We start from the raw sequence: 15,601 nt of genomic DNA on the forward strand, positions 1-15,601 counted from the left end.
GAAGAGAGATGAAGCTGCACATCAGTGGATCACAAGGTCTCTAGATGTAGAAGGAGCCGCTTGGGCTGGTGATCCACATTAGTGTCATGTGGATGCATTTCATCCTCAGCACATCAGATCTGATGGTCGTTTCATTCAATTTCATTTACCTGAAACCACATAAATATCAACAATATAATCTCAGCAGAATGCAGTTTAGACATCAGGAAGTAAAATATCACCAGTTCTAAACCTGCAACAAGGCATTTGGAGACTCAAGGCTGGTTTTCTGGCTTTGATGCAAAAATTAAATGTATTCTTTCTAAATAAATGCAGAAAGACCCAGGCTGGGATTCAAACCCAGGACCTTGTTGCTGCAATTCATTAGTGCTACTGACTGTGTTACTGAGCTGGACTGGAACATTACAGCTGATGAGGGAAAAGTTTTAATGATACTGCAGAGTTTGGACAAAACCTGCTCCACAGGATCAATATGCCAACCAAACTCCAAGTCTGGATATTTTGTGATGCTAAATTTAAAAAAAGAAACAAATAACTGAATATGAAAAAATGGTACATGCAAATATGGATGAATTTAGAATCTTAAAAAATATTTCAGTTATTTAATTTGCCAATTGAATATCTGGATATTTTAATCAGGTTAAAAACAGAAGAACAGAACAGGTAAATTAAGCTGCTACTTATGGAGGTTTCTTAAAATAAAAGAAGAAAATTGAAATGAGTTGAAAAAACAAATGTGACATTAATGGTTTTCGATGTTCTTGAATTTTAGAAAGATATTAATGAAATTAAACCATAAACTCACTTTCACAACGATATAGCACCTCCACGTACTTGTAGGTCTCAGGACAGGGATCTCCGAACAGAGAACTACTGACTAAGAAGCTGCACTCCGATTTCCCATCACAGCTGTGGATTGACATCAAAGTCAGTTTACTAGAGATTGTGACATGGTGATTCTTGGATTTCTTAATTAATATCCAGTTTGAAAAACCTTAAGGAAAGACTTAAACTCTGTACTTCTGAAACACATAATCTGCCCTCGTAGAACAACCAGTATTCTTTATCTTGTCGTAAGGTATCTCATAAGAGCACGTCGTCTGGTCACTACGTCCATATTTAGCACTCAGCAGATATATTGTCCCATGTTCTGTTGGAAAACAGAAGAGGAAATGTTGGAAATCTGAATGTATTCATGCTGTAATGCTCCAGAACAACCAGTAAAACCAGTGACCTTACCACACCATATTTCAGCCAATGATTCCTCACATGCCACACGAAGAACTGTTATATGACAGATTCAGGTCACACTAATATCAGACACTGAAAACTTCAGCTATCCATCATCTAATGCAAAACTTATGTTTAATAATTATAGATTCAATAATCTTGGCTTCATTCTAAAACTTGCAACACTACCTCTTGGGGTGAGAAAATCTGCCTGTTAAAAAATAAAATTAATCACAAATTAATTAAAATCTGGTTAACAACTAAACAAAAAACTACAATTGCTAAATAAAACCAGTAAAATAATGTTTTTAACAACAGATATTCAAACCACAAAGAGAACAGAAGGTTTTCACTCACATGATTTCCAGGATGAATCCACAGAGGAACAAAGTAAAAAGGATGAATTTCATCTGTATGAAAGCAGGAAACATTCAGTTACTCTGACATATGACTGAGAAAAACTCAATGATTTTATGAAATATTTATAACAATCTGCTGAACTAAATGACATACATTTTAATTCATAAATATGAACATAAAAGCTTTTAGTAAGATTTAAACTTACTGTTCCTTCTTTGTACGCTTAAATCTCAGCATATCAAAAATGCAACTATAGGTTGACATCATCCAGTTTTAGTCAAATCTTACCTTGTGATGAAGAATCAAAGCAGCAGCAGGACTTTCTGGAAGCAATGTGTCTTCAACAGGGGAATGGAGGGTTTATAAACCTTCACTGATGATCTGGCAGGGGAAGAAAATATTTTACTCCAACAATTCAGCCTGCTGAGTTTGTCTGACCAGAAGTTCAGGTTGGTGATGGGTGTGTCACACCTGAAGCCATTTCTCCTCATTCCTATTGATAAATCATTGATCATCTCTTTATAGCCCCCAGCCCAGCTCGCAGGTCACACCAGACTGAAAATGATGGGATGAAAAACCCAGTTGGGTTTTAGATACTGGCTGCAGCAGCCAGGTGGGATTTTCTGTTAACAAAGATTGTTGGCCTTGATGTGGACCGTGATTCTGTCAGCCGTCTCCATCTGCTCTCTGGTTTCATACAGGAATCATAAACCATTGATGTCTTTATCAGCTCTATGAAATCCCAGTCATTTTACTCTTGGATGAGTTTAATACATAAAACCCTCCTAATATCTCTGGAAACATGTTGGAGCTCACGATTCCTTCTGAATTTGCTTTTCTCAGTTTTGTCAGATTGTGGACAAATTTTAGTGTCATGTAAAGTTGATCCCAGTAAATACAAAATGTTGTTTTAAATGCTTAATTCATTTCAATTCTGTGTATACAGTTTGTTGAAATATAGCTTTATTTATCATAGCCTGATGTAAATACATTTAGGAAGAGAGAAGAAATAAATCTTTGATATTTCAGTCTGGAAATGGTCAGCAAGTCGTTTCTAAGGCCTTGGGATTCTGGAAAAGCATAGAGAGAACCGTTATCTGTAAATGTGATGTGGGTGTTTCTGCACAGAGTCTGTGCTGCTTTGTCTGGGACTGGAGGTTCATGTTTATGTTTATAATTATTTTTGTTGAATGAGATCCCCATAAGCATCAGCAACATGCTGTAAACTACAAAAGGATTAAAATATCTGGTGTGGATGGTGTGATATCTAATGATAAGAGCTCCTTCTCACAGACAAAATGTTTAAAGCAAACTTTTTAGGAAAATAAAGCATCGGTTTGTTTAGCAACAGTATAAAATTCAACCGGTTTTTCCAAACTACCACCTTAAGCTGATGTTAACATTCTAGGAAATAGAAAAAGGTTAGATAAGCTCTAATAATCAGAAATGTGAAGAAGTAGCTTCAGGATTGACCACCTTCTGACCCGTCCCCTTATTCTCCCTGGTCACATGTAAAGTGGACCTGGCCATTCTGGACGTTACTTTAAAGATTCCTTGGAGTTTTCCTTCAACTACTTGAGCTCCTCAGTGAAGGAAAGGCTCTTAAACATTGCAAAGCCATTTACACACTCCTCCATCAACACAAGAAGCACAATCCTGAGTCATTGCCTTCAGCAAAACTAACAAGTCAGTCTTTTCTTCACTTTTCAGAGATGAGATTAAAATATCCAGATTAGTTTGTCCTCTGGAGATTTTCTTATCTTAATTATGCAGCAGCCCAGGAGCAAACTGTGGAGAGAAAGAGGCCTGGAGTTCCTGACAGACCGGCCTGTGTGTGTGTGTGTTTGGGGGGGGTGGTGCGTGTGCATGTGTGTGTGCGTGTGTGTGCGTATGTGCGTGTGTGTGTGTCAGTGTGCGTGTGTGTGTGTTCGTGAGTTTGTTTATATTACCTTTTGGGTTTTCGTGACATGTACAGTGTTGTGGGGACCCGCTGCTCCTTGTGGGGACCGAAGCCTGGTCCCCTCAGGGAAAATGCTGTATTTTAGTCAGGGTTCAGATTTAGGACCAACGCGTGAATTAAGTTCTGATTAAGGTTAAGGTAAGGTTTAGGTTGTAGAAATTAATGGAAATCAATGGAAAGTCCCCACAAAATGGCAATGCAACATGTTTCATTTTACATAGAAACCTAAATACAAAACTAATGTCAAATTTTTGGGCGTTCTCGTTGTCTATTGCCCATCAATAAAGTTTATTTGTATACCACATTTCACCAAATGAAATCCATCCAAAGACTTTTACATTATTAAAAAACAAAAAGCCATAAAAACGGAGCAATTATAAATATAATCAATAATCTTCAGTATTATGTTGATCAATGTTTAATTGTTCATGGCTCAAAGGAACTTTAAACTGGTGGGTTTTAGCCTTGATTTAAAGAAACTGATTGCTTTGCCTGGGTTGCATTTGCTGGAGGTTTGCGGTGCATAGAAGCTGATTGCTGCTGGTCCATGTTCGCTTCTGTTTCTGGATGCAGAGAAGAATCAGAACCACAACCTGAGAGATCTGAAGGTTGATCCAGCAGCAGCACATCTTTGATCTGTTCAGTAATTTATAAACGACCAGCTGGAGTTTAAAGTCTGTTATCTCAGTAAAGGACTGTAGAACTGGGTGAAGTTGTGCGGTTGATGTAGACCTTGGTGATGTAGAGCTGGTTGAAATAGAACTGGTTGGTGTAGAATTGAGTCACGTAAAACTAGTCATTAATTTCCACTTCTAGATGTGATGACCATGTGAATTATTGTCCTTTGAGTTCTCCCAGTTTCAGTTCGTAGTGGTCCCAGTGACTTCTACATAACCTGCTTGGTAAGTTTTCATATAAGCATCTAAGAGCCACTCAGTTATGGGAACATTCAGTTTGTTTTTACCAACATTTCACTGAAGGTGAAAAAACAAAAAGTCATTCATGGATCTATTTGTTACAAACTACAAACACTGATAAGGGTTGCATGCTAACAGTTTGCCAGCAGAGTTCAGTTACCAGCCTGGCTCCTGTGAAGTGAGAGGAATACATTATTAACCTTAAAAACTGAATTATTTAATGTAAGGCCACAAACATATTCCTCTCTGAATTTTCTCTTATTTTGGGTGAAGTAGTTTACCAAGAGAAGCAGTTTGACAAAAAGGCTGTCATTAATCTTTATATTACAGAAATGAAAATAAAAATATTTTCAAACTAACTCTATTACTTTATTTATTATGTTTAATTGCAATTCAGATTATTTTCATTCAGCTTCTTGAGGGAGCTAAGATTCTTCCAGGTTTGCAGCAGAATGCTGCAGATCTTCTCTCAGTCTGTTGCCCTCTGCGTCATCTGTTGGGGCAGCAGCATCAGAGCCTTCGTCGGCATCCTGAAGAAGAAGGCGACTTCTGCTTCTATTCTGGGCACAACTGGGGAACATCTGGACATAATAAAGACGATGAGGCACAGGATTATTTATAAAATCAAGAAAAATATTGACAACTCTGACAACCTTTTCTGACTGTCTTGGGGAAAAAGTGTCTTCAGTCAGAATGCACCAATAAAGTATTTCTGAATTTTAACTTAGAAGATTGGAACCTGTTTTTGATTTATGCATAGAAATTTGAGGCATGTGGTTCTTGATTTAAGTGCTTGATGGGTTGAGCTGCTTTAACTCATCTGTAAATGTTCAAAACAAAGGATGCACTTTTTGATGCAACTTAAAATATGTTTGGCTAAGTGCAGTCCATTTACAAGCTTTTTGAAGTATTGGTACTAATTAGATTTTACAGTGTAGATGATAACTGCTTTTGGCAGAAGAGATCTCTTGTAGCAGTCAGTGTTACAGTGAGCCTGGAGAAGCCTCTGACAAAGACAGTGTCATGAAGAGATCGGTCAGGGTTTTCAAAGACTGAAGAAATTATAATTTTTCGATTATCATGACTTTTACATTTAAAACCACAAATGGATGAAAGGAAGGAAAAACGCCTTTAACAAATAAACAAATAAAAAAAAACTGAATTTAGACCAGATAATTTTTTAATGTTTAATGAAAACACTAATATTTTGTAAGAGGCCTGGAGTTCCTGACAGACTGGCCTGTGTGTGTGTGTGTGTGTGTGTGTGTGTGTGTGTGTGTGTGTGTGTGCGTGTGCGTGTGTGTGTGTGTGTGTTTATGTTGTATTGGAGCCTAAAGTGATGCTAATCTCTGGTTACTGGTTGTTTTCATCCAGCCAACGATTCATCCTGCTGAGATTCTCAGACCAGAAGTCCAGGCTGGTCATGGGTGAGGTAGGTATGTGTCAGGTTTGATCATATTATGGAAATATTTCAGTGCTGTGCTTAGATGATTCAAGAAACTGTAAAATATTTGCTTTAAATGGTATACATTTGACAGTATGAATTTATTTTTAGTTTCCATGTTTTTGATTCGGTTTCACTAGCAACATTTAGGGTAAAGTGCAGCCAAACTGAAGAAGTAGATTACTGGTAGGGGCCAGATGCATTCTGGGAAACAACAATGTAGATATAGTTTGGTCTTTTCACATGTCAGATGTCAGATACCCAGACAGAAGCTGGTTATCTACTGTCCAGCAGTGTACTGTTGTTGTTGTTCTTGTTGTCCAGTTGGTTCCATGGTTATCAGCCGTTGTGATGATGTAGAGAACTCTCTGTTTGGATCAGCTGTTCTTGAACGTCAACTTTTTTCTCTGTCAGGACAGAGCCAATGTACAACAGTATATTGGGTGCAATGTACTGTTGAAATGTACATCAGTACTTTATTGATGTTCTCAGTCTGCTAAACTGTGTTGCAATACTTCTTTCAAGGAACAGGCCACTTTTGCATTTGAAGAGAATTTAATACAGGAAAGTGTGAAATTGAGATGAGACAAAACATAAAAATACTCCAAATACAAATCCTATTATGGTCAAATTGTTTGGAAGCTCCATCACTACCTGCAAGTCCCTTCCTTTCCTCAATAGATGTTCTCAGAGAGCAGGATGGGAGTCGAGCCTCCCTGAATTTCTCCCACACACCTGCGAGTAATCATCTTTCATTAGGTGGAGCATAATAGCCTGTGGCCTATTCTCTGACACCAGAGTGCTCGCCTATGTAACTCCAGCCCCTCTGAACCTCAGGTCTTTGTCTGAAGTCTTTTTAGTTGTTCTCAACTAAGTTTGGGTTCTACCTTACTAGGTACGCTGTTACGCAGGATTCTACCGAGATCATGGATTCTTTCCTCTGGTTCGGAGTGATATCCACAGCGGTCTATACCCTGCAGCTTCCCCAGTTGGTCCCAGCTGCACCGTTCGTCCTCTTATTCCCACGTCCCCCCTTCCGAGTGAATTGCTCCTCCAGCACTATATTCTGAGCCCATCTCCCAGTAGGTTTTGTTTCATTGTTGGGCACTCTTGTTAATACGCTGTCGCACTATTGTAAAGAAAGCGAAAGTGCTGCTTTTTCTCCAGATGGTGTTTCTGCATGTAGGTTAAACCGATTTCCAAAAGCATGGCAGAATACGCTGGCCAATACGACCCAGTAGATGCCCTCAGGAGAACAACGCAGAACAGCACTGTCTGATCGAGTCGCATGACGCCATACTGAGAACTCTTGGCAAGTGGCAAGAAGCTACTAATCAAACCTGGAGCAGGTAGCTCAACTATTGCTGAGGTCACAGCCCAAGAAACCAACTTTCCTGTGGAAGATCTACCGGCCACCCAGCAGCTTTCCACTCACGAGATGTCAGTTCACCTAACCCCGAGAAATTCTCAGGTGATGCGGGCAGCTCTGGAGGATTTCTCTTACAATGCTTGCTTGTATTTAACCGCTCCCCAAATTTCTTCCCACATGAGGATGCGGGAAGGAAGATCTAATTTCTTCTTGGGCTTCTATCTCAGAAAACGCTAAGATGGGCCAAGACACACATCACTGACTATTCCAGTTTTGGTTCCACTTTCAAGCAAGTCATTGAAGAGTTTAAATCGGTCGTTAATGAGGATGCTGATCAGGTAGGTGTAGCCCACTGTTAGTTGTCCTTGAAGCAGGGACAAAGATCAGTGGCAGAGTTTTCCATTGAATTTTGTACCCTAGTCACGTCCTCAGGCTGGAATGCCGGTGCATTAAAGAGAGCCTTTTTTCATGCTCTCAACAAGCCCATAAATGGCGAGTTGGTGCAGTAGACGAATCCAAACCATTAAACGAGCTGATAACCCTTGCAACCTGCCTGGACAACCGTCTAAGAGAAAGAAGGACGTAGAGAAGTACAAGGAGCTTGGAACGACCTCTGTTACTACCACCTCCTATGGCACCTGCACTCAGACTCCCTAGTTCTCAGTCACCAGAACCAGAACCGATGTAGATAGGCCGGACCCACCTCTTTCCGGAGGAATGGCAGCAGAGAATGGTGGCTGGCCAATGCCTAACTATTGGTGGTTTTTGTGCAGAATTCCTTCCCGCCATTCTGGACTTTAATAAGATTCACTTCTCCTCACTGCATTAGAGGTGAAGTGATCCATTCTACAATTGAATAGATCAAGCTTTCATTTCCCAGGCCAAAGCATGGTTTTCACATTGTCTCTCCTCCTGTCTGCAGTCTGTCGCCCCACCAAGTCCCGCTCTGGCAGCCAGTCATGAGGCAAACCCGATCAATCTAACAGGCACCCCAAAGTTTACCATTATGTCAAGGAGGTCTTCTGCAAGGACAAGGCTCTTTCCGTCCCTCCGCACCACTCATATGACTCCTCCATCTAGCCATTTGTATATTATCTCACAACCTGAATGTCAGGCGATGAATACATAAATGAGACCATCACTGCCGGTATAATCCGTTCTTCATCTTCCCTGTTTGGAGCGGGCTTATTCTTTGTCAGCAAGAAGGACTGCTCCTCCGACCCTGTACAGATTAAAATAGCTTAAATAGTATCACCATAAAGAATAAATACCCCCTCCCACTCATCTCAGCATTAGAAATGGTTCAGGAGACCATCATCTTCACCAAGCATCACCTCCGTAATGCCTATCACCTTATCTGTATTTGCCACGAGAGTGGAATTTAGCATTCAAGACCCGATTGGCCATTTAGAGTATCTGGTGATGCCTTTTGGACGATGTAACTCAGCAGCAGCGTTCCTAGCCCTCATTGACGACGTCCTCTGTGACTTTCTCAACATATTTGTCTTTGTTTATCTCGATGACATACTTATCTACTGTAAGAGCCCAGAGCAGCATGACAGACGTATATCTTGTTCTGCAGTGCCTCCAGGAGAATCGCTTCTTTGTAAAGGCAGAGAGGTGCAAGTTTCACCTTCCTTCGGTCTTATCTGGAAACATCCTGGAGGGGGCGCAGGTTTGATCAGACCCTGAAAGGTTAAGAGTAGTTGTAGACAGTCCCCATCCCAGGTTCTAGAAAGCAGCTGCAAAGATTTCTGGGTTTTGGTAATTTCTACTGCAGTTTATCCACAAGGATAGCCTTACTGTTGCTCTTGTCACCACACTGACTTCACCAAAGGTCACCTTCTAATGGACTCCAGAAGCCGATCAGCTATTCAACGAGCTTAAGGTGAAGTTCTCCTGTGCCATAGTTCTGCGCAGATATAATAAATAGTATAGGTCAGGGGCACTCCTGGTCCTCGATCACAACATCAAACATCACATTCAACCATGTGATGTTTTAGGAATGTTTTAAAGTTTGGAGGTCAGATGAAGCATTTTTGTAAATAAGCCCCACAAACCTCAGCCATGACCGTATTAAATATGGAAGGTAAGACTTAAGGCATGACAGTATATGCAAAGTTTGGCAAAATAAAATTGCCAGTTTTTGGGTGTAACAATAAACGTCCTGAAGGTGTCGCGTCTGTTGGCGGCCATCTTGATCTGATCCAGATGATTTTTTGGCAGCGTTATCACAGACATTTAACCAACTTCCTCCAAATGTTCCTTCCAGGTCAGACTGAAAACAGTTTTTTAACCGTCTTCATAATTTGGAAGGAGTTTGTCAAAGTTTTCACCCCATCAGGCTGTTTGTAGCGAACAAAGGCAAATTTAGCAAAATGTAAATGCATGTCAGGTTTATTGACGAAAGTTGGATGAAGATTGGGGAAGAAAAACAATAAAATCTAAAGAAAACTAGAAGACACTGAAGAGAGATGAAGCTGCACATCAGTGATCACAAGGTCTGTAGATGTTATTGATTGTGATGCATTTCATCCTCAGCACATCAGATCTGATGGTCGTTATTGGGAGAAATACGTGGTAATGGATCTGGAAAATATCAACAATATAATCTCAGCAGAATGCATTTTAGACATCAGAAAGTAAAATATCACCAGTTCTAAACCTGCAACAAGGCATTTGGAGACTCAAGGCTGGTTTCTGGCTTTGATGCAAAATTAAATGTATTCTTTCTAAATAATGCAGAAAGACCCAGGCTGGGATTCAAACCCAGGACCTTGTTGCTGCAAGGCATTAGCGCTACTGACTGTGTTACTGAGCTGGACTGGACATTACAGCTGATGAGGGAAAAGTTTTAACGATACTGCAGAGTTTGGACAAAACCTGCTCCACAGGATCACATGGCAACCAAACTCTGGATATTTTATGATGTGATGCTACGTGTTTTATACAAAAAGGAAGAAATTGAGGAATCAAAAACAAGAATAAACAAATTAATAAATAAAATAAATACATAAAAAAAACTATATGAATGAAAATTAAATGCAAAAATGTAACCTTGCTTATATGGATAAATGTAGAAAAAAAACTTATGTCAGTTAATTAATTTGCCAATTAAATATCTGGATTTGTTAATAAGGTTAAGAACATTAAAAATGAAGCTGTTATTGATGGAGTTTCCTTTGATAAAGGAAGGCATTTAAATCACCTGGATAAAACAAATGTGACATGAATGTTTTTCAATGTTGTTATTGAATATAAAAAGACTGCACTGAAGTTAGACCATAAACTCACTTTGACATATATAAAGCACCTCCAGGTACTTGTAGGTTCCAGGACAGGGATCTCCAAACACAAAATTACTGCTGAGACAGTACACTCCGATTCCGCCGCACATCTGTGGATCCAGATCAAAATCAGTTTTCTTGAAATTGTGATTTGGTGTTTCTTGGATTTGTTAATTAATATTCTGTTTTGAAAATCCTTTAACAAAGACTGAAGCTCTGTACCTCTCAAGTTCTGAAGCTCCATTCACAGAACAATTAGTATTCTTTGTGCGTTCGCCAGGAATAAATTGGGAGCACGTCGTTCCGATCGCGGCGTCCATATCTAACGCTGATCAGAATAGCGCCCCACTTGCTATTGGAAGATAGAAGAGGAAATGTTGGAAATCTGAATGTATTCATGCTGTAATGCTCCAGACCAACCAGTAAAACCAGTGACCTTACCACACTTGATAGGACCAACTGATCCCTCACATGTCACATGGGACAATATTCAGCCAACGACCTTGATTCTGTGATATGAAAGATTCAGATATTAATATCAGACACTGAAAAGTTCAGCTATCCAGGATCTAATGAAAAAATGTATGTTTCATAATTTTAGATTCAATGATCTTCATATTAAAACTTGCAACACTAACCTTTCGGTTTCTGAAAACCACGTCCTGCCTGTTAAAAATAAATAAACAAAAGACAAAATTAATCACAAATGGAAACGACAGAAGATTTTTACTTCAAGCTTCTTGGAGCTGTAAGCATCAAACTAAAATCTGGTTAACAACTAAACAAAAAAAAACTACAATTGCTAAATAAAACCAGTAAAATAATGTTTAACAATAGATATTCAAACCACAAGAGAACAGAAGGTTTTCACTCACATTGATTTCCAGGATGAATCCACAGAGGAACAAAGTAAAAAGGATGAATTTCATCTGTATGAAAGCAGGAACATTCAGTTACTCTGAGATATGACTGAGAAAAACTCAATGATTTTATGAAATATTTATAACAATCTGCTGAACTAAATGACATACATTTTAATTCATAAATATGAACATAAAAGCTTTTAGTAAGATTTAAACTTACTGTTCCTTCTTTGTACGCTTAAATCTCAGCATATCAAAATGCAACTATAGGTTGACATCATCCAGTTTTAGTCAAATCTTACCTTGTGATGAAGAATCAAAGCAGCAGCAGGACTTTCTGGAAGCAATGTGTCTTCAACAGGGGAATGGAGGGTTTATAAACCTTCACTGATGATCTGGCAGGGAAGAAAATATTTTACTCCAACAATTCAGCCTGCTGAGTTTTTCTGATCAGAAGTTCAGGTTGGTGATGGTGTGTCACACCTGAAGCCATTTCTCCTCATTCCTATTGATAAATCATTGATCATCTCTTTATAGCCCCCAGCCCAGCTCGCAGGTCACACCAGACTGAAAATGATGGGATGAAAAACCCAGTTGGGTTTTAGATACTGGCTGCAGCAGCCAGGTGGGATTTTCTGTTAACAAAGATTGTTGGCCTTGATGTGGACCGTGATTCTGTCAGCCGTCTCCATCTGCTCTCTGGTTTCATACAGGAATCATAAACCATTGATGTCTTATCAGCTCTATGAAATCCCAGTCATTTTACTCTTGGATGAGTTAATACATAAAACCTCCTAATATCTCTGGAAACATGTTGGAGCTCACGATTCCTTCTGAATTTGCTTTTTCTCAGTTTTGTCAGATTGTGGACAAATTTTAGTGTCATGTAAAGTTGATCCAGTAAATACAAAATGTGTTTTAAATGCTTAATCATTTCAATCCTATGTATACAGTTTGTTGAAATATAGCTTTATTTATCATAGCCTGATGTAAATACATTTAGGAAGAGAGAAGAAATAAATCTTTGATATTTCAGTCAGGAAATGGTCAGCAAGTCGTTTCTAAGGCCTTGGGATTCTGGAAAAGCATAGAGAGAACTGTTATCTGTAAATGTGATGTGGGTGTTTCTGCAACAGAGTCTGTGCTGCTTTGTCTGGGACTGGAGGTTCATGTTTATGTTTATAATTATTTATGTTGAATGAGATCCCATAAGCATCAGCAACATGCTGTAAACTACAAAAGGATTAAAATATCTGGTGTGGATGGTGTGATATCTAATGATAAAGCTCCTTCTCACAGACAAAATGTTTAAAGCAAACTTTTAGGAAAATAAAGCATCGGTTTTTTAGCAACAGTATAAAATACAACCGGTTTTCCAAACTACCACCTTAAGCATGATGTTACATTCTGACTTCTAGGAAACAGAAAAGGTAAATAAGCTCTAATAATCAGAAACGAAGAAAAGCCGGGCCGTGTTGTTCTGCACATTTTTTAAAATGTTTCCTGTAGTTTTTCTTGTCTAATGAGTTCATTAGTCAAGGAAAAACCTATTAGTCATCGTTTAAATGCTTTTAAACATGCAAAGATATTGTCAGACCCTCCATCAACACAAAAAGCACAATCTTCACTCATTGCTTTTAGCAAAACTAACAAGTGAGTATTTTCTTGACTTTTGGATAAGTAACATTTAAATACCCAAAGTAGTTTTGTCCTCCAGTGTTGTCCTTATCATAAACATGCAACACGTTTCTTCAAATTAAGCAACTGTTTCTTGATTCCAATGCATTTGCTAATCGCAGATCTGTTGTGAAATTGCATTTTTTTCTAACAAATTCTTAGAAATTTGCTTAGGAGTAAAAAGTGACATTTTTTATATTATATTTGAAGTTTTAACAATGTGTTTCTGGCAACTGTCTCAGCTGCAGAGCGTTTGTGGTTTTAGATTTAATTGCTGTCTTTGACACAGTGGCATTAAGTTTTAATTACAGAAATAATGCAGCTTCAGGTTAAAATCTTATTTGGTAGAACAAACTATGTGTCAAGCTTTGTAGGGTTTTATCTCTGCTTTTTCAGTCTGGGGTCCCATTATATTGAGCTTCACATTCTGTTTATATCCGGACCTTTGGTTCTATTCCTGGAAATGTGGAGTTTTATCTTCCTCTTATGAAGAGAAGTATTTTTTCACATTTCTTGATGACATGAATGCGTGTATGTTTTGTATTTACCACCCCAGATTTTCTGCACAGTAACTTACACAGGCCAGATCAGCGAACATGTAAAGCTTTTCGCTCCAAGACTGACTCAGTCAGTGATGTATTTTGAGACTTTTCTTTGAATATTTCAAATGTTGGATTTCCAACTCAGTTTATCTTTAAAAATGATTCTTAGAGATGAGTTTTTATGAACTGCTTCAATATTCACACCACCTTTTTGTATTTGAATTTCTGTATTTGATTGAAAGTTCCCAAAATAGCATTATTTATGTTTGGTTCAAGAACAGTTTATTTTCATCAAATGATTAAGTTAGTTATTTTATTATAGTATTTAACAGGTAATGAAATTGATCACACTGTTGGCATTGACTTTAATCCCATTCCATCTCTATATGCCGATTTAATAATTATTTTTCTAACCTATCAGTGTCATAAAGTGGTGTGGTGGCGGTGGTGAGGCAACACGCTGGAGACCCAGGTAAAGTGAGTAGTGAATATTTAATGAAAACAAGTCCACAAAAACACAGTCAACAGAGTCCGCGGCCAGGCAGCACGGCTGAGCGGAAGCCAGGGCTCAACGCCGGTAGCAACTGGTCATACAGGCGGCTAACAAAAACAAAGGCAGACAACGACGTGCAACGACAAGGACCCGACGAGGGACAAAGGACACAGGAGGGACTAAACACACTGAGGGTAATCAAGAGAACGAGACACACCTGGGAGTAATCAAGGGGAAGTCAGGACAACGAGGAGACTCAGGACACAGAAACTCAGAATAAAAACACAGAAAAACATGGAACATGACAGTCAGAGGCCTTCTGTAATTCTTCTGCTTTTCATCCTTCTATTTGTTAATTCAAACATCATTCCTTTCATCTGGTTGTTCCTGATTACATCTTGAATTACTAAACTGCAAAAAAAAAAAATCATCTTAAAGGGACAAACAAAACAATCCGGATCATGATCAAAAATATTTTGCTCTCTGAATCAGAAACAAGCAACCTCTGCTAACATCAGGCCACAGTCAGCAGAACCAGCAGAACACACTCAGCACTGAACTGACAGAGAAAAAAGTTGACGTTCAAGAACAGCTGATCCAAACAGAGAGTTAACCTGACACATCCCTACGTCACCCATTACCAGCCTGGACTTCTGGTCTGAGAACCTCAACAGGATGAATTGTTGCCTGGATAAAGACATTTTGTTCCTCTGTCAGATCATCAGTGAAGGTATTTAAACCCTCCATTCCCTGGTTGAAGGCACACTGCTTCCAGTGAACCTGGTTTCTGCTGCTGCTGCTTTGATTCTTCATCACAAGGTAAATTTGACTCATCAAACCCAAAACTAAAACCTGCTTACAATTCTGTTCTTCTGATATATTTTATGATAAAATCTAGTTCTGATTGTCAGAAACATAAAAACTTGTTTCCATCATGTTCGTATGGATGGATGAAATGTATCATTTGGTTCAGCAGCTTGTTAAAATATAGAAATCATCTAATATTTTCAGTTTTATCTCAGAGTTACTGATGTTTCTTATCTCCATACAGATGAAATTTGTTCTTTTTACTTTGTTCCTTTGTGGATTCATGCTCAAAGTAAATGTGAGTGAAATCTTTCTCTTCTGTTTGCTGTTTAGAAAATCAGTTGTTATTAATGTACTTTTAGTGTTTTTATCTCTTTATTTTTGTCCATATGTGAAACAGGCAGTGAAACACTGAAATGTGTCTGTATGAACTGCAGATAAAACGATGATAACTTATCAACTCTAAAAACTTTGAAGACAAAATGTTTTTCAAAGTAATTATTTTTTATATCGGTCTCTTTTAATTAACAGGAAAAGTTCATCAGGGAGGTTTGTGCTTTAATGTTTCTGGTGTTTGGAGTTCACAAGGTGGCGCTGCAGGTTTCAGTATGAAGACAAGCTGGGGCATGAAGGCTGATGTTGAACGTTCATC

General features: G+C 38.7%; 1 protein-coding gene across 1 annotated transcript; it reads right to left on the reverse strand.

Annotated features, from left to right (window-relative positions):
• Positions 1-773: 773 nt before the first annotated feature.
• Positions 774-11,786, reverse strand: LOC129352963 (L-rhamnose-binding lectin SML-like). Its single transcript, XM_055022175.1, has 6 exons — positions 11,733-11,786; positions 11,443-11,496; positions 1,420-1,441; positions 1,240-1,284; positions 1,021-1,150; positions 774-909 (listed from the first exon to the last, which is right to left on the reverse strand). Exons 2-6 carry the CDS (start codon positions 11,494-11,496, stop codon positions 789-791), a joined length of 372 nt encoding a protein of 123 aa, XP_054878150.1. The 5' UTR covers positions 11,733-11,786; the 3' UTR covers positions 774-788.
• Between the last annotated feature and the right edge of the window lie 3,815 nt (positions 11,787-15,601).

Source organism: Poeciliopsis prolifica, unplaced genomic scaffold (genome assembly GCF_027474105.1).
Source record: "Poeciliopsis prolifica strain line A6 unplaced genomic scaffold, Auburn_PproV2 SCAFFOLD082, whole genome shotgun sequence".
In the NCBI taxonomy this organism is placed as follows: Eukaryota; Metazoa; Chordata; class Actinopteri; order Cyprinodontiformes; family Poeciliidae; genus Poeciliopsis; species Poeciliopsis prolifica.